Source organism: Phocoena phocoena, chromosome 14, assembly GCF_963924675.1.
Source record: "Phocoena phocoena chromosome 14, mPhoPho1.1, whole genome shotgun sequence".
Taxonomy (NCBI): Eukaryota; Metazoa; Chordata; class Mammalia; order Artiodactyla; family Phocoenidae; genus Phocoena; species Phocoena phocoena.
In genome coordinates, this window is record NC_089232.1 from 67,583,563 (window position 1) to 67,606,846 (window position 23,284).

Below are 23,284 nucleotides of genomic sequence, written 5' to 3' on the forward strand. Positions count from 1 at the left end.
ATGCCTCAAGATAGCCAGATCATACACTATCTATATATTTGCACGGCATCTAGCCAAGTGCTAGACACATGTTAGTTTTTCAAATGAACTTTCATATATTCAAGGTTATTTAACACGTTATACAGAATTTATCATTCTACTAAAAAATTATTTTTAGGACTAAAGCAGACATATTACATAAAACCTAGAACTCTTGGCATGTGAGAACATTAAACATTGAGTTTAATATTATATATATGTTATATTTATATATTTATTTATATAACATAAATATATTTAATATTATATTTGGATTCTGATGAAAAGTATTTAATAAAGATGGGAAAATGGTCATGATCCTCTCATTTTTACTGACAGTAGAGGTATCCTTCTGTCAAAACTGAGGCAAAGGAAAGACATTTTTTCAAGCAAAACTCTGATTTATCCTCATATGTGAAATTCTTTAAAGACAAGTACTAAATTTGCATTTTCATCATGTAAATAACCACAAATTTCTAGTTATTAAAAGACATTTTAGCCATGTTTAAAACAGTTTTAATCACTTGAGTTTTCAAATAAGCACTGCTTTGTTTTTCCACAGCATCTCAATTATTATAGGCCTTTTCTAAATAATGGAAGAAAAAGAAGAAAAACCTATAAGGTGAATTTATTAGTCTACCTCCATGACAACAGAAGATCTTCTCATCCACAATGGCAGCTATAGGCAGACAGTTGAAACAATCAGTGAAGGTCTTCCACAATTTAATATTAAACCTTCGTTTGCCTATAAAAAGGACAATAGAATAAATCTAAAACTGTTCTCATTAGTTCTCTAACAGCAACAGACTTATGAATGATCCCAATTTTATGTTTATTTAGCACTTGTTTTTTCTATAATGAGTATGACTTGTATACTTTTAAAAAGGTAGTAAGTATAATAAACATTCAGCACCTTCAGTAAAATTACAAAGACTACAAATATAGTGCCAGGTGTTTTATGAAACAAATCAAACACTTTTGCCTTTTAAGGTCACTATAATATAGCAACTTTGAAACAATCTAATAGACTATTAGTTTACTTTTTCCGTTCAAAATGTTAAATACCTAGCCAAGTAAGTAAGTAGAAACGAAAGGGGTGCCTCTGGAGACTGTCCGCTTTAACTCTAATGCACTGGTAACACGGCATAAACTTACTGCCAAGAAAGGAGAATTTCCAGGTGCTTAACTGGCATTCACTTCTGAGTAAATTTTTACTTGGCACCACAGTAAGTATAAGTAGAGACACAAAGGCTATGATTTTCCTGGAGTCTAGCATAAAGAGCTACAACAAGCACAATCTCAAGAGCACGTTCACCTTTTTGGAGTTACTTGATTTTTCTGAATTTGGCAGTAAGTTGCAACAACTAACCCAACGGAGGGATAAAAAGACACAAAGCACTAATTTCCTATGCTTTTATGCCATAACCTGCCCCTCAATGAACAAGTATAACTCAAAGTGTTTACAAGCTGCTCTCAACATACATTTCACTTGATGTCACTTCTATCCTTGAGGATATTCAAGTCCGTATTTTATCCTTTAATAATATACCTCTATTTCTAATGTAGCTTTAGAAAAGTGGTTGCAGCTTGATGTACTACAATCCACTTCCTGTCTACTGGTCTGATTTAAACAACTGAAACCGTAACAGTACACGTTAGAAATAAAAATGCAATATGTAAAATCAAATACAAAATCACTCCCACTAGAATGTAAACTCCATAATAGAGATCATCTCTCTTGAGCACTGCTGCATTCCCAGTATTTAAAATAGTACCTGGCATATAATATATCCTCAAACATTTGTCAAATAAACGATTACATGAATCAAGAAAATAGGGGTTCTAAAAGGACTCTACCATAATTAAGGATGGAAAAAAGCAAAAAGCGATTCTAATGGAGAATTCAGCATTAAAAAACAAAATTCAATTTGAAAATCACTGTTAATTGGTTCTAAATTTAATTAACCAAACATGTTCATTCACTCCCATACTCTAACAAAAGCAAAACACCGAAGTCAAATGTAGTAGGGTAATTCAGTAATTAACACTTGGAAACACTACCACACAACAGCGAATCAGTGATTTCTTACTGATGAAAAAGAGTACAACAAAATAAGGACATCCAGAGTATTCAATATCCTTATCTCTCTAGTTTTATAGGCACAGATTAAAATTCTAATAAACTTCAACGTTTAAATAGTTTTATAGAACTTCTCAATATTCTTTGTGACACAGGGTCAATAAGAGTTTCTGTCATATCACAAGAAAGTTGAGAGTTAAAACCTTAATGGAGACTAGAAAACCACAGGCTACTGTCTATAGTGACCTCTGTTCCACTTGGATATTTTTACTATATAAACTAATTATAAGAGGGCCTTTCAGCTGAGTAAGCTGCAATTAACTTGAAACAACATGACCAAGGAGATCCCCAGGAACCAATTTAATTAATAACATGTTTCCCAGTTTTAGGTTCCTCTTTTATGTAAGGCTCTCTTCTTGGGCTTCTGTTTGACAGACCACATTTTTAAAAACTCTGAATTGAAGGAACTCTTTTGAAATGGAAAACTATTAGGGAATTTTTCCTTTAATAAGAAATAAGCTTTTATTTTTACTTACATTCATCATAGAATCCATAAATGCGATTGATGCTAGCACACTCATGGTTTCCTCTTAAGAGAAAGAAGTTCTCGGGATATTTGATTTTATAGGCCAACAGCAAACAAATGGTTTCCAAAGACTGCTTTCCTCTGTCCACATAATCTCCTAAGAAAAGATAGTTGGCTTCTGGGGGGAAACCTCCATATTCAAATAATCGCAGTAAATCTGTATACTGTCCATGAATATCTCCTAAAAATAGAAAAAAACAGTTTTAGAAAATTTATGGTTACTGTGGTACACAGACAGCTTCTATGAAATGATTCTCAATGTTTATACCCTTATGTAATCCTCTTTTCTTGAATGTGGGCCGTAGCTAGTGACTTACTTCTAACAAAGAGGATACAGCAAAAGTGAGATGGGCTTTCACTTCTGAGATAAAGTTACAAAAAATTGTAACTTCCCATCTTGCTTGCACTCTCTCTTGCCTTCTCTCATGCTGGATGATGAAGCCACCTAATGGAGAAGCACATCTGGTAAAGAACTAAAGGAGGCCTTTGGTCAACAACTCATTAGGAACCGAGGTCCTCAGTCCATTGGCCCATAAGGAACTGAATCCTTTCACAATTGAGCCCTGAGATGACTGCAGGCCCAGATGACATCTTAACAGGCTGTGAGAGACTCAGACCCAAAGGACCCAGCTAAGCTGTGCCTGAATTCTTAACCCACAGAAACTATGAGATGATAAATTAATGTTGTTAAGCCACAAAGTTTTGGGGTAATTTGTTATGCTAATACAGTTACACTATCTGGTAGTTTAACTTAGGTCCACTTTTTTATACCTAGTAGTGAGCAAACAGCGAAAACTTAGAAATATTTAGTATAAATAACTTCTACTACCTACAAATTATTCCTGTATTAAAGCATTTGAGTATCTTGTTGAGAATATGACTCACTTTAATTTTAAGATGACATAATTTGCTTCATTTCCACAGAATTTCAACTACCACCTCTTACTTACAGGTGATACTCTAAGCTAATTAATTTATTCAACATTTACTTAGTTAATATCTCTTAATTGCTACGCACTGTATAAAGGAACACCAAGTACATGACTTAATAAGCCACATAAGAGGAAAAAAGTATTTAAAGAGCACACTATGCACCTGCAGGTTATATGGTGTGAATGTGGATCACTAAAAACATGCAGGGGAATGAAAAGGTCTGCATATAGCAAATAATCCTTGATTGAACAAAAGCTGACGGTTAAGTTCATAAAAGCTAAGTGACAAATACAGCTACTAGAAGAAAAACTGCACTATCAAACCAAAAGTCAGTGTAATACAGCATTTATACCACTTCCCATGTTATGTGAACTACAGAAAAATGCTTTCTGTGCCAACAGTTTTTCTAGCTTTAACAATGCAATCAAACTGGGACAAAGTGAGAGAGTGGCATGGACTTATATCTACTACCAAATGTAAAACAGATAGCTAGTGGGAAGCAGCCGCACAGCACAGAGAGATCAGCTCGGTGCTTTGTGACCAGCTAAAGGGGTGGGATAGGGAGGGTGGGAGGCAGATGCAAGAGGGAGGAGATATGGGGATATACGTATATGTATAACTGATTCACTTTGTTATAAAGCAGAAACTAACACACCATTGTAAAGCAATTATACTCCAATAAAGATGTTTAAAAAAAAATGCAATCACTCAACTAAGGTTAACTTTTTTTTTTTGGCAGTACGTGGGTCTCTCACTGCTGTGGCCTCTCCCGTTGCGGAGCACAGGCTCCGGATGCACAGGCTCCGGATGCACAGGCTCAGCGGCCATGGCTCACGGGCCCAGCAACTCCGCGGCATGTGGGATCCTCCCGGACCGGGGCACGAACCCGTGTCCCCTGCATCGGCAGGTGGACGCTCAACCACTGAGCCACCAGGGAAGCCCCAGGTTAACTTTAACTAAGGTTAAAGTTTTAGTTTTTGGCCAAAAGCCACTGTAAGACTTGAAAGATCAAATACAAATTGTATAAAGTTATATAATCTTCAAAATAAATTAAAATGATCACATCTAAGTTAGAAAACCATGGATATTGCCATACTGACCTCCGAAATTCTATACCTGTTTTTTCTAACCAGTGTACTGGAATGCCCTTTCTCCAGATCCTAGACAACAATAGGTATCAATTTTTGACATTTTTTTTTCAATCTGATCAGAGTTCCAGATTTATCTTTAAATTGCATTTCACTGATTACTGGTGAGGCTGAGGATCTTATGTTTACTGGCCACTTTAATTTCTTCTCCAATCTGCCTCCACCCCTTAAATTTTATCGTATTACCTTTTTCTTGTTTCTAAGAACGCTTTATATAGTGTGAACAGCAATCTCTTAATCTGTTGTATATACAGCAAACATGTTCTTCTTGTCTCTAACTTGTCATTTTATAAAAGTCTCAATTTCTATAATTTAATGTAATAAAACCTAGCAATCCTTTTTTTAACAAAAATTTTTAGGTGTTTCCTCAATCATCTTCAATGTAAATATAGGATTCAAAAGAGATTGTTTCCTACTTTACCCATTTACATACCACAAATTTTCAGTGGCGCTTCCAATTCCAAAAGAATAGGCTGGCTGAGAAAGATCTCCCGAGACTTGATACATAAGCCCCGAACTTCTGCTTCAGTCATCTGCACAATCTTTCCTGGACGACATCCTCGTACTGGTAAACAATAAATAAAATGGTCAGTTTTCTAAAATTTATCCATAAAATAATAATTCTTAAAAAGGAGTCATGCCCATATTTTAAAGATCAGAAGAGTCACGTAGGCAGCAAACTACCAGATATCCTGTTGTGTCCCATGGCTGACAGTAAGGCTGACAGTAAGGTTATTCCATGACCTCTGGCTTTTCTCTATCTCCACTGTTGTGGTTTCTGACACTCCTCAAAGCTGCTGCCATGGAAATGCGGTCTTCTTTGTTCTCCACTGGCCAACTTAAAGCCTCACAGCCCAAGCGACTAAGACTCATTAATTAATATGGTTCTCAGTAACTTCTGGGATGGAGTGGGGAGGAATGGTCCATGGGTAGCTCCTTATTTGCCCTGCTGAACTCAACAATTATTTCCTCTCATCATTACCTTCTCCACTGGCTCTTTCTCTTTGGATACACTGCTAGCTCCCATTCTATCTCATTTTAAAAAGGAAACAGAGACTATACTTCTATATACTCCTATCACTTCCCAGTTACAATTAAGTCCATGAATTTCTTGCTAAAAATTGCTGATTCCTTTGTCAGGCTGAGATAGGCTTAAAAAAAAAAGTCGTTCCCCCCGCCCCAAAGTCTATTCGTGTATATATTCCATAAGTATAGTAATATATAAGTAACAAGGAGGTAACAGAGCCAATGTTGAAATGCGTTTTAAGCAAATATGACAGTTAATAAGATCATCTCTGAAATTCAAAACAATCAGCAGAACTGCCTTTATTATAAGAACTTAGCATAACTTCTACATTAGTATTAGTTCTTAAACATCAATTACCTACTTCCCATAAACATTTGAATTTTTTTAAGATGAAAAAAACACATCTAACTTTGTATCTTCCACTAAGTATCTAGAATACTAGCTTAGATTCAATGATCTGCAATAGGAACAATTCTTAATCTTGGTATGAAATTTTTTAAGATTAATTTATTTGGCTGCATTGGGTCTCAGTTTATCAGTCAACTGATAAAAAGGAATAAATCAAGGCCGCCCGTTGGCCATCTGTATATCGTCTTTGGAAAAATGTCTATTCAGGTCCTCTGCTCATATTTTAATTGGGTATGAGTTCACTTTTATCCATAAAGATATCCAACTGATTTAGCACCATTTATTGTACAGATCATCCTTTCTCCACTGAATTGCATGGCTAACTTGGTAGAAAAATTAGGTGACCATACGTGAATGGGTCTGTTTCTAAACACTCTACATAGTCCGTTAACCTGTTTATTTCTACATCAGTACTATGCTTTTTTTTTTTTTTTTTTTTTTTTTTAGTTGTGGCATGTGGGATCTAGTTTCCTGACTAGGGATCAAACCCAGGCCCCCTGCTTTGGGAGTGCGGAGTCTTAGCCACTGACCACCAGGGAAGTCCCAGTACTATGCTATCTTAATTACTATAGTTTTTAATAAAGTCTTGGTATCAGGTAATATAATCATTCTCATTTTGTTAAGATTTCCTGGGCTAATCTAGGTCCTTTTGCATTTTCAAATATGTTTTAAAACTGGCTTGTCCCTTTCAACCCTAACTTGTTTTAACTGGGAATGAATATGTAAGTCTAGGAAGAATTGATACCTTAACAATACCGAGTCTTCCAATCCACGAACATAATATTTCTCCTTTTATTTAGGTTGTCATGTTTGTCTCAGCACTGTTTTACAGTTTTTAGTGTGGCAGTCCTGCAAATTTTTCATTAAATTGATGGGAGGTGAGGGGCGCTGATACTGTAAATGTGTTTTCTTATTTCATTTTCCAATTGTTTAATATTAGCATATAGAAATAATGGATTTTTGAAAACCGACTTTACTTCCTATTCTAACAGTTTATACATTCCTTTGTAGTTTCCAAATATATACAATCATGTCAACTGTGAAAAGCCAGCTCTACCTCTTTTCCAATCTTTACATCTTTTATTTTCCTTCCTCACTGAATTGACTAGGGCCTTCAGGACAATGTTGAATAGAAGTGGTGCTAATGGTCTTCCCTGTCTGGTTCCTGAACTTGGAGGGAAAAACATTTAATTATTTCACCATTAAGTATGATAGCTATAATTTTGTACATACTCGACTAGTTTGCTAAGACCTTTTATCATGAAGAGTCTTTAAACTTTGTCAAATACACTATCTCATTTATTGAGATAATCATAATTTCATCCCCTTTATTCTGTTAATATGACTTATACTGATTGTGCTGAACTTGGATTCCTAGAATAAGCCCCACCAAATCATGACATTATCTTTCTTGTATATTGCAAGATTCAATTTGCTAATATTTTGCTCAGGATTTTTGTGGCTATATTCCTGAGAGATAATGGCCAGTAATTTCCTTTCCTTGTTATTTATCAGATTTTGGTATTAAGGTTGTGCCTAGCTTAAGAAATCAAGTTGGGAAGTGTTACCTTTTTTTTTTTTTTTTCTGTATGAGACTTTATACAATTGGTAAAATTTCTTCTTTAAATGTTTAGGCCACCAGTGAAACCATCTGGGTCTGGAATTTTCTTTTTGAAAAGTATTCTAAGTACAAATTCATTTTCTTTAACAGATACAAGACTATTTGGGTTTTCTATTCCTTGTGTCAGTTTGCCAAGGTTAGTTTTTCATCTAAATTATCAAATTTATTAGCATTAAGTTATTTAGAATCTTATTATGCTTAAAATACATATATTTAAAACTTTTCTCTGAACCATCTGAGAATAGACTGCATACATCATGCTCTTTTACCCCTTAATACATCAGTATTATTCCCTGATAGTATCTCTTACACAGCCACAATACAAGTTATCAGATTCAGGGAATTTAATATTTACACCAATCTTTAATCTGAAGAATGTACTAAAGGGACTTCCCTGGTTGCGCATATCTGCCTGCCAATGGAGGGGACACGAGTTCAAGCCCTGGTCCGGAAAGATCCCACATGCTGCAGAGCAACTAAGCCCTTGCGCCCCAACTACTGAGCCTGCGGTCTAGAGCCTGATAGCCACAACTACTGAGCCCACGTGCTGCAACTACTGAAGCCCATGCACCTAGAGCCCGTGCTCCACAGCAAGAGAAGCCACCGCAATGAAGCCAGGCAATGAGAAGCATGTGCACTGCAACGAAGACCCAACGCAGCCAAAAATAAATAAATATATAAAAAAGTTAAAAAATTAAAAAAAAATAAAGAATGTACTACAATTTTAGTAACTGTCTCCATCATGTCTTTTACAGCATATTCTTCCACAGTACAGAATTCAATCCAGGATTACATTATTGCATTATTTGTTCAATCTTTTTAGTCTCCTTTAATAGTGGTATCTCCTATATCTTTCTTTTTCTTTTTTTTTTTTTTTTTTTTTTGCGGTACGCGGGCCTCTCACTGTTGTGGCCTTTCCCGTTGTGGAGCACAGGCTCCGGACGCGCAGGCTCAGCAGCCATGGCTCACAGGCTCAGCCGCTCCACGGTATGTGGGATCTTCCCGGACCGGAACACGAACCCGTGTCCCGTGTATCGGCAGGCAGACTCTCAACCACTGCGCCACCAGGGAAGCCCTCCTATATCTTTCTTGATACTGGTAAATTAAAAAAAATTTTTTTACATTATCAGTCTTTCTAGGGGGTTATCAATTTACCAATCTTTTTAAGGATTTCATTTTTAAAAAAATCATACATCTTTTTATTTGATTTCTGCTCTTTTTTATTATATCTTTCCTTCTACCTTTTTTGGTTATAATTTATTCTTCTGTTGTCTTGAAATAGTTTAATGTTCAGCCTTTTTTTCTAATATATACATTTAAAGCTATATGTATCCCTCTAAGCACTGCTTTTAGCTGTAACTGTACAAGTTTTAACACATATTTTCACTATTATTTAGATCAATGTATTTTATAACTTTCACTGTTATTTCTTCTTTAGCCAATAAGACATGTGAAAGTATTTACATTACTTAATTTCTAAATACCTGAGGATTTTCCAGTTATATGCTATTGATTTCTAGCTTATCACCAATGAATTCAGAGAACATATCTGAGATCTCTTTCTTTCAAATTTAGAGATTTGCTCTATGGTACAGTATATTTTAGTAAGTGTCCATACATACTTGAAAAGTATGTAATATCCTACAGTTGCTGGGTAAAGCATTCCATGTGTATCAATTAGGTCAATTTTACTGTGTTGTTTAAATCTTCTAGATCCTTGCTGATTTTTTTTCTTGTTTATTAGTTACTGAGAAAGGTGCATTAATCTACTATGGTTGTAGTTTTGTCTATTTCAAACTTTTCGTTCTATCAACTTTTCCTTTTTGTGTTTTTGACCTATATTATTACATACCTAAAAAATTTAAGATTGTTATATCATCCTGTTGAATTTATTCCTTTAAATTGTGCAATGCTCTTCTTTCCCTCTAGTGATTCTTCTTACCTTACAGTCTTTTTCTGGCATAAATATATAGCCAACTCAGTTTTCTTTCGGTTAGTATATGCATAATGTAGTTTCCTCATTCTTTTACTTACCCATCTGTGCCCTTAAATTTAAAATATGTCCCTTGTAAACAGTATATGGTTATGTCTTCTGAGCTTTGTCTGGAGTGTTTGCTCCTCTCACATTTACCATAATCATTGGGAAAACTGAGTTGAAGTACACCATCCTGTCGTTTTGTCTCATCTGTTTTTTATTCCTTTCTCTTTTCTTACATTTCTTTGGAGTAATTGCTCATCTTTTATTATTCCATTTTCTCCTCTATTAGCTCTTTAGTTATATATTCTTTTTCTTTTGGCGCTTACTCTAGAGAACATATGCACTTGTGACTGATTTACCACTCTCCAGACTTTTGCTCTACAGTTGTCATATATTGCTCCATTATATTTTAAACCCCACAAGTCACAATCATTATTTTAAACAGTCCTAATTTATATTTATACACATTTATCCTTATTGCTATCTTTCATTTCTTTCTGCAGGTCTGTGCTTTTATGTGCGATCATTTTCTTTCAACATGAACTTTCTTTAGCATTTTTTAGTGCCATCTATTATCAATAAATTTTCTTAGTTTTAGTCTATCTTTATTTTGCCTTCACTTTTGAAGCATATGCTCACTAGATTTAGCATTGTAGGTTAGCATTCTTTTTTTTTCTTTTAGCACTTAAAGAGGTCATTCTATTGATTTCTGGCTTCTGTAGTTTCAGGTGATATATCAACCATCTCTCTTATTATTGTCCTGAAGGTAATGACTTCTTTCCTTTGGGAGCTTTAAAAAATTTTTTTTCTTTGATTTTAGGAGTTAAGTCCATGATGGGTCTCAATATGACTTTATTTACATTATTCCCACTTGGAAGCCAGAGACCTTCTTTAATCTTGTTTTGGTATCTTTCTCAATTTTGGAAAATTCTTGGTTAATATATCCTCTATTCCACATCTCTTGCCCTTCTGGGAATCCCATTACACATGTTAAACCCTTCCACTGTCTTCTGTTGCTTTCTTTCTGTACTTCCCCTCTATTTTTTCTCTCTCAGCACTGCATAATTTCTACTCAACTCTTTTTTTCCCCTAGTTTACTACTACTCTATTTTGCTGTTTCTAATTTGCTAGTAAATGCACTACCAAATTCTTAATTTTAGTTAATATATTTTTTTAGTTGTACAGTTTCCAGGTCTGAAAAAATTTTTCTTTTCCTCTTTACCTTGAGCATATTAAATCAGTTATCTTCAAGTTTGTGTGATAACTCTAATATGTGAATTCTGTGGATTTATACCTTTTTCTCCTCTTGATATTTTGGTCCATTAATCCTGTTAGCATTCCTGTAGTATTTCACTGAATGAAATATTTGATTATGGATGAAAAACTACGATTTCTATATGACATCTTCCTCCATGGAGGGCTGCTTCCTTTAGCAGCAGAGTACCAAGGACTCACCCACATTTTCTTTTCTTTTTTTTTTTTTTGGCTGTGTTGGGTCTTCACTGCTGCACGCAGGCTTTCTCTAGTTGCGGTGAGCAGTGGCTACTCTTTGTTGCAGTGCGCGGGCTTCTCATTGCGGTGGCTTCTCTTGTTGCAGAGCATGGGCTTTACGCACGTGGGCTTCAGTAGTTGTGGCACACAGTCTTAGTTGCTCCATGGCACGTGGGATCTTCCCGGACCAGGGCTCGAACCTGTGTCCCCTGCATTGGCAGGCAGATTCTTAACCACTGTTAAGAATTCTTAACCACTGTGCCACCAGGGAAGCCCCTCACCCACATTTTCTTGAGGGCTGGTCTACTTCATTTTGCCCTCAATTTTGGAGAGAGGCCATGATGGGGGTCTCAATGGAAAACTCAGGGTATAATATGGCCTCTCTTACTTCATAAAGACTGAACTTCAACTTGTGCCATGCTGGTACTGTGGGGGATGCTGGAATCTCTGCTCATATCTTTAGCTTCCCAGACACTGTTTTCTTCTGGTTTACTTAGAATCTTCCCTTGTACGTGTGTATCTTAAAAATCAATGAGCTTAGGGGGACCTGACTGCAGATTTTGAGGTTAGAGTCTATGTGATTCTCTCCTCTTTTGGACTTAAGTTTCAACTGCTTTAGTTGCCCCAGACTTCCACCTGTCCTCTTTAGTCCAGTAAGACTGCCACTTTTTATTTGGAGTCTATTCCCCTATGCCTCCAGGAGTGACTGTTGAACACACTGGTGCTTTCCTTTTCTTAAAGATCAAAACCCTCAAAAATTTCCTGTGTTGGTTGCTCTTCAACAGTGGAGTGGCTGCTCAAGTGAAAACAGAGAAGTACACAAAATATGATCATTGGGCACACACTAGAAATTCAGACGCTTACATGAAGAATTTTGAGGAATACCTTGCCAAGGACTAGACACTACTGGCCTTAACCCCATATGTCGGCTCAGCAAATGAGTCATTCAACTTAGGTGGAAGCATCAAGGTCTCCTGGCCCCTGATAAAATAATCTTTCTGCACAATCATGTTTACACCAGAAAAGGGGGAAAACACTAAGGCCTGAGGGTCAAATTTGATCCAATCCCTGTTTCTGTGTGACCTGTGAGTTAAGAGTAACTTTCATACTTTTAAAAACAGTTGGAGGGGGAGGCGGGGGAAGAACAATACTCTGTGACACATAAAAATTATATCAAATTCAAATGTCAGCGTCCATAAGTAAAGTTTTACTGGAACAAAACCACTCTCATTCATTTACGTATTACCTATGGGTACTTTCACGATACCACGGCAGAGTTGAGTAGCTGCCACAGAGACCACATGGGGCTCCCTCATGGCTTCGCACTGCTTCCCAGGGTACTAGAAATTGCAGAGATGCAGTTATAACTCAACAGTGTCTTCAGCATCTACTTACTGCTGTGCTGCAACATTTTATTTTACTTTTATTACCAGTGCATACTCATCATGTCAAAGGAAGAAAACTGAAATATGAATGTCTAAGGCCCAGTGGAGTGTGGATTATTTTGTTATTGAATTAGATGACTAGGCATTGTATTTATGACATTATAGCTGTGCTAAAAGAATAAAATGTTCACATTAGGAAACTAAGCACTTCATCACATTCCCATCTCAGAGGAAAGTAACAATCAAAAAATCTCATCACAGCAGAATTTCTTCACAAAAATAAAAATGAGGCTGCAATGGAAGTAAGCTTCCAACTGGTTCATGTATTAGAAAGCGAGGAAAGCCATTTACTAATGGTGAGTTAATTAAATCATATTTGTTTGGAAAAGCCAAAGAAGTATGTCCTGAGACTATAAACTTGTTTAAGACTACATATTTATTAGTCCTTCCGTAAAGACAGTTCTTGAAGGTTGAGGACACTGAAAGCAACGTCGATAATCAGTTAAAAAAACAAAAATGATTTTGAGTGGTTTCCTTGGCTCTAGATGAGTTCACAGATATTGCCAATACTTAGCTTTTGCTCACTTGAGGAGCCAATGCTGAATTTGAAATGACTGAAAAGTTAGCCTCTATGAATAGTCTGTGTGGGACAACCACAGGCAAGAATACTTCCGAAGGGACTTCCTTGGTGGCACAGTGGTTAAGAATCCGCCTGCCAATGCAGGAGACACGGGTTCGAGCCCTGGTCTGGGAAGACCCCACAGGCTGCGGAGCAAGTAAGCCCGTGCGCCATAGCTACTGAGCCTGCGCTCTAGAGCCCACGAGCCACAACTACTGAAGACCGCGCACCACAGTGAAGAGTAGCCCCCGCTCTCTGCAACTAGAGAAAGCCTGTGCGCAGCAACGAAGGAAGACCCAACGCAGCCAAAAATAAATTAAATAAATAAATAAATAAATAAATAAAAAGAATACTTTCAAAGAAGCTAAAGAAACAAACCCAAAACATGATGGAGGTAAAAATACTCATGGGGCAGGAAAAGACTTAGTTGGACAATTTAATAAGGCTTGTGAAAACTGAATGTGTTTAAAGCTTACGGTGCAATCACTCAGCGGAAAAATATTGAACCAGTGGTATCAATGGTGTACTTCATCAGCTCTCATGAACTTAACCATTGTCAGTTACACAAATGTTTGTCAGAAACAAAAGCTGAATATCCTGACTTGCCCTACCACACAGTTCAGTGGTTTAATAGTGATAAAGTTTTATTGTGACTTTTTTGAGCTGAGGGCCAATATTGACATTTTTCTGAATGAGAATCACCCTCAATCACTACTATCGAGCACTGAGTAGGTTTTATAAATTAGATCTTGCTGCAAACCTGATAATGTTTCTTAATAATTCAACCTAAAATTAAAATGTGAAAAAATACTTATGTGTGAAACATACACTATGCAAAGTCACTCTGACAACTAATGTTGCTTGTAATCACAAGCAAATGTCAGGTTGCTTTACACAGTTCCAGGGCTGTCAAATGTTAAAACAAGTGAGATCTTCATTCCCTCACAGATTTGCACTGGACACTATTTTCTAAGCTCCAACCATAGTTCTTACAGCATTCTTTAGACCTCAGTGTTGGTGCAAAATAAATCAAAATCCATTTAATTGTGCAGGTGAGGAGCTTCCACCTAACCTCTCACTGGAACTGACTAATGTGCAATGTTATCACATGATAAAAGGCAAATATTAAGAGAGGACTAATAAAATTCTATAAATACCTTCCAAGTGATGACTAAAATCACTTAACTAAAACCACATGCTTTTGGATTGATAATAGTTTCAGTAGTACCTACCTATCTGTGTTAAGACACCTTCCAAGATGAAATACATAAAATCTCATTATAGATCAGCATTAACAGATGAACACTTCCAGTTGATTTTGAGGATACAGAATACTAACTTTGAACCTCAATTAAGCAAAATGTTCTCTTCCCCCAAAAGAAGTCCCTTCTTCTCATGATTACAAAAAATTATACTCCATCATTATTTTTCAAATTTCATATTCATGTAAAAACCTTTTCAATGCAGGTTTGTTTTTTAAATTACAAATGCTGTGTGTTATATATGTCTGTGTTGTGTATACACTAAATTTTATCTTTCAATAACCATCTGCTATTTTCTCCAGCAAGTTCTTACTAATAACTGCCTCCTCTAAAACAGAAAGAATGCCAAGGAGAAAAAAACACCTAATTCCACTGTTACATCTGCCACACGAAATCTTAGTAATCTTCATTAACCTTTAACATTTAAAACTCTACCCTACCAAAAAGATTCACTCAAGGTTACATACTAATCAACAGCAAAGTTAACATAAATCCAGATTTCCTAAATTTTTTTCTAAGATGAAACAGCAATTTCTCCATATTTAGTATGAGTCTACTTTAAGCCACAAAAAAGGAAAAAAAGTAAAATTTTTACAGTTGGCTAGAATGGGGAATTTTGGTTTTAAATGAAAGAATTAAGCCACTGCCATAATTTCAATTTATCTTAAGTTTGCCTGCTTAATGTGATTTGAGCCTACAGATGGCCTTCAGGAGCTCTGTATAAAAACCCAAACCGTAATACTGTGTATGCACATACACATGTATACTTTTCTGATAAGTCCGGGGCTTTCATGATTTCTCAGAGGGGTCTGTGTATTGCCGTAAGTTAAAAAAATCATTCCAGGTAAACTAGTAAACAAATAGATAATGAAAAAAGAGTAAAGAAGAAAATTAACAGATACAGGGGAGGACTAGACATTTCAGGAACAGAAGAAGGGAGAGCCCTAGTCCTGTGGTTCTCACGAGTGTGATCCTTTTTCACTGTGTTGACATCTGCATGGTGCAAAAGCAATGGTGATTAAAACACCAACACCTCAGCAGAAACCAAATCAGAGGCACTAAATTGCCACACACAGCGAAACAAAAAAGGTCCAGTTTCAATTAAAAATGCCCTTGCCCTTAATTAAGCAGTAAAAACAATCAATTTTCTTACATCGCCACCAAGTATACATCTTTTTAATATTCTGCATGATGAAATGAAAGTATCCATGAAGCATTTCTGTTGCATATCAAAGTACAATGGTTGTCTTCAAAAAGAGCACTTGTATGACTGTTTTAGTTCCAAGCTGATCTAGCTACTTTCACAGACCATCTCTTTTACTGGAAAGCACAAGTGACAAACTATGGTTATTCACACTTAAGATATTTAACAGATACTCTTGAAAATGAACAAAGTGAGCCTGTCACTTCAAAGAAAACAACTGACAGTATTTGTTGCTAGTGAAAATTAAAATTTTGGAAACTTTGTATCCAACACCATGAATTTGACAGCTTCTTCATACTTAAGGACTCTTCTGATATCTTGCTGTAATATTAACAAATGTGAATTTTTTGATGTTGTATAAAATGTGTCAACATTTGAACATCTGCATAAATCAGCTTAACCAGTATTTTCAAAATGACCAATGCATGTTACAAAGTCATTTGTAAGATCCATTTAAAATGCAAGATAGATAAATGGATTTTAATGTAAGAGAACAATATTTCAGATTCTACATTACAACTAACCTTTAAGAAATTATCACTGTCGATTTCTGGTATAATATTAAAGAATATTCACCATTATCTAAAAAGGCTATTGAAATACTCCTTCCTTTTACAACTTTGTATCTGTAAAAGTACAGATTTTCTTCATATACTTCAACAAAAACAATGTAAACTGAAGCAAAGCAGATATGAGAATTCTGCTGTCTTCTACAAAACCAGACATTAAAGACATGTGCTTATCACTATTATTTTTGTTGTAGAAAACAAACTGATTATGTAAAATGAACAGGTTATTATCGCTATTTTACATGAATTAAAGAATATTTTTAAATTCTTAGTTTTAATTTCTAACACAGTACTGATAAATAACTCATACAAATCAAAGTTCTTGTCCTCAGTTATTTTTTAAATTTTTTTATTTTTTGCGGTATGTGGGCCTCTCACTGCTGTGGTCTCTCCCGCCGCGGAGCACAGACTCCGGACGCGCAGGCCCAGCGGCCACGGCCCATGGGCCCAGCCGCTCCGTGGCATGTGGGATCTTCCCGGACCAGGGCACGAACCCACGTCCCCTGAATCGGCAGGTGAACTCTCAACCGCTGTGCCACCAGGGAAGCCCCTCAATTATTTTTATGAGTACATAGTCGTCCCAAGATTCAAAGTTTGAAATCCACTGCTCTCTAGCCCCTAGCCAAAAGAAAGCATACACCAAATCTCCTTAAATCACCTTTCACCATTTAATTCTGCCTAAAAATATCTCTCCCCCTCAGCACCAACATTAATATGTCAAACCAGATAAATTCTGAATAACGGGAATAGGAAAGAAATGTTTTATACATACATACATACATACTATGTATGAGTGGTTGTATGCAACAATGTGGAGGGCACATCTGTTAGATCCTCACAAGAAATAGCCTTCTCAAAAATTCCTTTGAGGAGGGTCCAGGGCTCAGTAGCGTAAGAAGCCCTCTATTACCTTACACTCAGGTTTATACTAAACAGTAACAGTAGCTAACATTTTCTGAGCTTTTATTATGGTCTAAGCGTTCTACCAGTTTAATTGTTACAGATACATTATGAAGCAGGTCGATTATCATCCTCAAAATGCAGAAGAAACTGAGGAAGAGCTGAAATTATAATACATGCAGAACCTGTACCTTTAGAGAGTGTAAACATGGTCCCCCACTATATCAATACTTACTGAACTACCTTGAATAAACACTTAATTGAGTATATATCTGTTATCATTCAGGATTCACATAACTATTGCAGTTAAGGTCTGATGTTCATAAAATATGTTCCTTTCTGTCATTATATAACTTAGATCTTTCTCTCACTTTCACTCCAGAAGCCTGGTCATTTTCTTTCACTACTCTGGCTCAATTATTTGATACATATTCAAACAACACAGATGAACCTACAAGTACCTATAAAGTTTCCCTCTCAGTTTACTATTTAAAATAAAAAAGAGCCATAATAACTGCTAAATATTAGAGAAAGCTATATAATAGATGTCCTTAAATATGAAAAGTAACTTTTTTTTTTTTTTTTTGTGGTACGCGGGCCTCTCACTGTTGTGGTCTCTCCCGTTGCGGGGCACAGGCTCCGGACGCGCAGGCCCAGCGGCCACGGCTCACGGGCCCAGCCACTCCGCAGCATGTGGGATCCTCCCGGACCGGGGCACGAACCCACGCCCCCTGCATCGGCAGGCGGACTCTCAACCACTGCGCCACCAGGGAAGCCCATGAAAAGTAACTTTTGATTTCTCTAAATCTTGAAAATAGTAGGTAGGATTAAGGGAAAAGTTAAAATGGTGTTAGACAAGCACTCAAAGCAAGAAAATGTTTTGATCAATAGTTTGGAAATTGACTAGATGGGAACTCAGGCATAGTCTGATGAACATTCTAAGGATTAAATTCCTTTATGGGGAATAAACTGTGTCAAAACCTCCAAATTACACAGTGCCAGCATATATCAAGACCCAAAGGCAACATTCCCACCAGACTGCGCATGTAACATAAATACCTCTATTTGTCTTTGCACAGATGTGGCTAAATTTGGGAAGGAAGAGCCCTGAGGTTAGTGACTATTAGGAAGGTTATGTATGTCCTCATAAATCACTTTGCTATACACGTGAATAGTGGGTAGGCAGATTAAAGGACAATTGTTCCTGTCCTTTTACTACTTTTTCTACTGCATGACAAGTACCCACCTAGACCAGGAACTGAATTCCTCCATTAAACTAGGAAAAGACTGGCAACTAGTTATTAGCACTTACTTAACTTCAGAATGAGTTTCTGCATTTTAGTCCCCTACTTCTAATTGTGGAATAAAGACAATTTCTTAAGCATTTTCATTCTATCTTAAAGATGGAAAATCTCTGAGGTACAGTGTATTTCAGAGAATGAGGTGTAAAAAAAAAAAACTACATTTCACCTACCAATAACCAAGACTTCAAAGGTAATCATATTCAATCTTGAGGGAAGGTGGAGGGTTTACAAAAAGAAAGAAGAGTTGTAACCTTAATCTCTTTCTGCTTCCTATCTTCACTGATCCTCTATTTTCCCAGAAAGAATAAGCCTTGAAATGGCTACTTACAGCTGCTAGAGGAGCAGTGATCGCTGCCTGAGGGTATAAATTTGTACTCACTCAAAATTAAATCCTAGAAGATTAAGCTGGGAATCCCTATCCTCCACCACCACACCACTGCTAAGCCTACTGACATTTACAAACCATTTCTTCTTGCATCCCTAGAGCCCAAGATTTCCAGGATCAAGGCTGTTTCTGAAACTGAGATTTTAATTATTTCTAAATATCTTGACATTCTTAACACTGACGTTACTTTACCTGTTAAAAGTTGTTTGAGAACGTATACTACTGGAATGGATACTCTGTTAAAAGATAAATGTGGATAATAAGACCTAAGATGCAAAAAACCTACTTGATAAAATTTACTATCTTTACCTCACTAATCCTAAATCTTAATATAATCCTGTCTCTAGACTCAAATATAAATAGATTTCTAAATCCCAATAATTCCTAATCTTGGTTTAGACATTTACCAGAAAAGCTCCAGCTCTGTATTTTCGAATAAAATAAAAATACTCTGGACTACTTCTTCAAACTGTCAAAATTTCCCTCACCTACTGGAACTGACAAGAAAACCAAGCAAGCAAGCAACCAACCTAATCCCTGAATCTCTGAATCTCTGAACAATGTAGCATCTTTATGCCTTCTCTAGCTTCTCATCTAAAAAGAAGCAAGAGAAGAGAGAAAGTATCCCTAAGACCATCTCCCTATTCCTCAACCTGCTCTTTTTTAACAGACCTGGCCTTGGGTCTACACAACAACACTATCCCTGCAGAAGTTGAGGTTGCCAATACCAACTAGCACTTCCTTCAAACTGCCTAATCTTTAGACTGCTGGGTCATAATTAAACAATTTAATCAGAAAAGAGGCTTTACCCAGTCTGGCAGTTCCTCAAAAGGTTAAACAGAGTTACCATTTGACCTAGCAATTTCACTCCCAGCTATATACCCAAGGGAAATGAAAACATATGCCCACACAAACACTTACACATGAACATTCATAGCAGTATTATGCACAATGGCCACAAAGGGGAAACAACTCAAATGTCCATCAAGTGATAAATGGACAAATGAAATGTGGTATATTCATGCAATGAAATATTATTCGGCCATAAAAGGAATGAAATACTGACACATGCTACAACATAGGTAAACTTTCAAAACGTTAAAAGAAGCCAATCACAAGAGACCACATAATGTATGATTTCATTCAGATGAAATGTCCAGAACAAGCAAAATCTATAGACAGAAAGTATATCAGGGGTAGCCAAGTACTGGGAGGAGTGGTGAAGGGAAAAGGGATTTGTTGGCTAGTGAAAACAGGGTTGTGTTTGAGGGTGGTGGTGGTGAAAACTTTCTAATGTTGATTGTGGTGACTGATGGTTGCACAACTAAAAACCACTCAATTATACACTTTGAACAGGTGAAACTGTATGGTATGTGAATTGTATCTCAATAAAACTGTTGGGAACAGAGCTGGCACAATCTCAACCATCGGGAAGCAGTTTTCCACACAACCCTCTTCCCAAACAAGCAGGTTCTACTCAACCTTTTTCAAGTCCTCCAAAATAAATTCAACATTTATAGTCTGAATAAAGCTCCCCAGGTGATTTCTCTATACTCCCACTGCCATCCTAACTCCTTTTGGAACTGCTGATCAAAGTAAAAAGCTTTTACTGGATTTTCCAGGATACCCATAGGAACTAGCTTCAATTTCAACAAGAACGTGGTAGCAGAATCACTAACGTAGGCATCTTTGGCTTTGTGGTTAAGTAAAACTTAACTCAAGAAAATATACTGGGACTTCCCTGGTGGCGCAGTGGTTGAGAGTCCGCCTGCCGATGCAGGGGATACAGGTTTGTGCCCCTGTCCGGGAAGATCCCACATGCCGCGGAGTGGTTGGGCCCGTGAGCCATGGCCGCTGAGCCTGCGCGTCAGGAGCCTGTGCTCCGCAACGGGAGAGGCCACAACAGTGAGAGGCCCGCGTACCAAAAAAAAAAAAAAAGAAAGAAATATACTGAAGGAACATGCACTACCCAAACAATAAATTAGTATACTGTTTTGCATTAAATAATAACAAAAAATTTAAACGTAAAAGGCACTTTGGAAGTGAACATCATTTGGCCACCTAAAAAACACAAAGAAACTCATAAAATTACTAAAAGTGTTATAGCTGATTGGTAATAAAAGTTACTAAAAGGGTTATAGCTGACTAGCAATCTGATGTAATAAAAAAATCAAGAATATGGTATGGAACTACAGTCAACATTTTAAAATGAGATCAAGTCCTGCTGATTTCCCCTCCCTTGTACAATACTTTCATTTAATACTGAAAACAAACAAGCAAAAAACCTAACTATAGCTATTCTGCTAAGCAGCTTTACTTGAATTTGAGTTAATAATTAGCATGTAACATCACTGAAAATCAAGGCAGACAAAAGAATTCTTATTTGAAGATTAAAAACAATTATTTATTAGAAAATCCAAGTCTGTTAGGATGTCTTTGGACAGGTCTAGATTTTGGAAAAGGGAAGGAGAAGAGGAGTATTTAAGAATCCCAGGGAGGCACAGTCAAAACTAAACATACTTCCCGGGATTAAGAAGCAAGTAATGGTACTCTTTACTGTCAGAGAGCAGGCTGAAAAAGCCTGAAAGTCACTTGTTTAGACTGGGAGTTCCCTGAGTGAAGAGACTGTGTCTTATTTTTGGATTCCTGGTGACTGGCACAAAGCAGGTCAATAAATTTCCCCTTGCCAATTTAAAAGGGGAAAAAGTCTGCAAAATGATCATCCAAAACCAGAACCCAACACATACGTAATTTGAATTCACAGAAACAAACAGAATCACTTAGCCTATTTTCCTCACCATATCTTTTCTCTTAACAACCTTGAACAATCCACTAGTGAAGTTTCTTAATTATCTATAATCTTAAAAGGGTGCATCTGACTTAAAAGATCCCATATCAAAGATTTAAAAACACATACGTCTGCTGTGTTTTATGCCTATACAGTATATAAATATGTAAGTTTATGTAAGATAAAAATAAAGAAGTTGAGATACAAGCATCAGATTTTTAAATATTTAAGTTTACAAGCCAAGTTCATGGTGAGCATAAACTTCCCCCAAAGTTAACAAGATATTAAAATTTTTAAATAGCTACACTTCCCTCTTATAACAATGCGTAACTACAAAAAATACATACACTTTTTCAAAGCAAATGTCTCACAGACCCAGTAAGATGTTCACATCTGTTAGAGTCCACAAAGTCTTAAACAGTGAACATTGACTGCAGGCACCAGGGGGCCTCCCAAGAATAACTTGATAGTAAAGGAAAAGGCAAAGGAGTTCCTGGTGAAACTTTGCTTCTTCTTCAGTCTTAAGAGACTCAGTCTTAGACTGCTGGAAGGCTTTCACATCTGGAGCAAGTATACTGTAGTTTGTTACACAACGGGTACACAGAGAACTGATAAAATACCGACACTTTGGCTGAAAAAAGGAACTAGCGCCCTCCCTTCCGCCCCCCAATCACACAATCTTCTTCTGCGATGATTTTCCAAATGTAAGTACACACTGTTTCACGGTGGCAAACAATTATCTTCAGGAAATCTGAAAGCCAGTAACAATGGATATGTAATCCTTCCACGGTTTCTGACAGAGAGAACAATAATTTATTTTTTTAAATGGCATAATTTCTTTCCTACACACTCACAAAGCAGCTAGTGATGACGCAAATTTTAGGGTAAAGGGATTCACTGGCAGAAGGCAGCGACTGACTTTGAATAATACCCTGGCCTCTCCATCTCTTCCCTTTCCCTCAATCCCCGACCCTAACATAAAACTATCCAATTATAAACAGAAGGGCCCAGAAACTTCAAAAGCTGCGAAGACCTGTAAATATCTTTTAAACACAAGAGAGCCTTTACAATCGACCTTTTCTAAGTTTGTGCAGAAATTAAATCCTGCTCAAACCTGCTAAAATTCTCAAACCCGAAAAACAATGCCTTCAGCAAACGTGTCTACATATTTGTTGCGTGCATCTTCAGCTCGGTCAAAGACTTTTGGCTTACTATGCTTTAAAGCTAAATAATACATGGGCGGGACTCAACTCCCGCTCACGTTATCTTCTTGAATAGAGTTTGTCCTGTAGCATCATGTAAAAATGCCGAACAGATCAAACAGTCGACTCAAGGAGAAGATTTTTTAAAATTCACTCCGGTAACAAGAAGCGGAGGCATCCAAGGGCAAGGCACAAAAAGAACAGAAAAGAAATACACGTCCCACGGGCGTACAATGCCCCGGAGCACGCATCCCGGCACCCTCCTCGCGAAGGGTCACCCGGCACCCCCGCCGGCGCGCCACCGTGCGGGTCCCCGAAGGTCCGCTGGGGCACTACTTGCCTGCGGGGACAGCCCCTGACGCCCGGCCTCCCCTCG

The 23,284-nt window shown here is 37.0% G+C and overlaps 1 protein-coding gene across 1 annotated transcript in view; it reads right to left on the reverse strand.

Moving 5' to 3' along the window:
* The window catches only part of PPP1CB (protein phosphatase 1 catalytic subunit beta), a 37,231-nt gene that overhangs the window by 13,396 nt on the left and 551 nt on the right, over positions 1-23,284 (reverse strand). The window contains exons 3-5 of the mRNA XM_065890783.1: positions 5,199-5,330; positions 2,635-2,865; positions 659-763 (exon numbers count right to left, since the gene is read on the reverse strand). Of these exons, the coding sequence (XP_065746855.1) occupies positions 659-763; positions 2,635-2,865; positions 5,199-5,330 (468 nt within the window). The remainder of the gene's footprint in view (positions 1-658; positions 764-2,634; positions 2,866-5,198; positions 5,331-23,284) is intronic.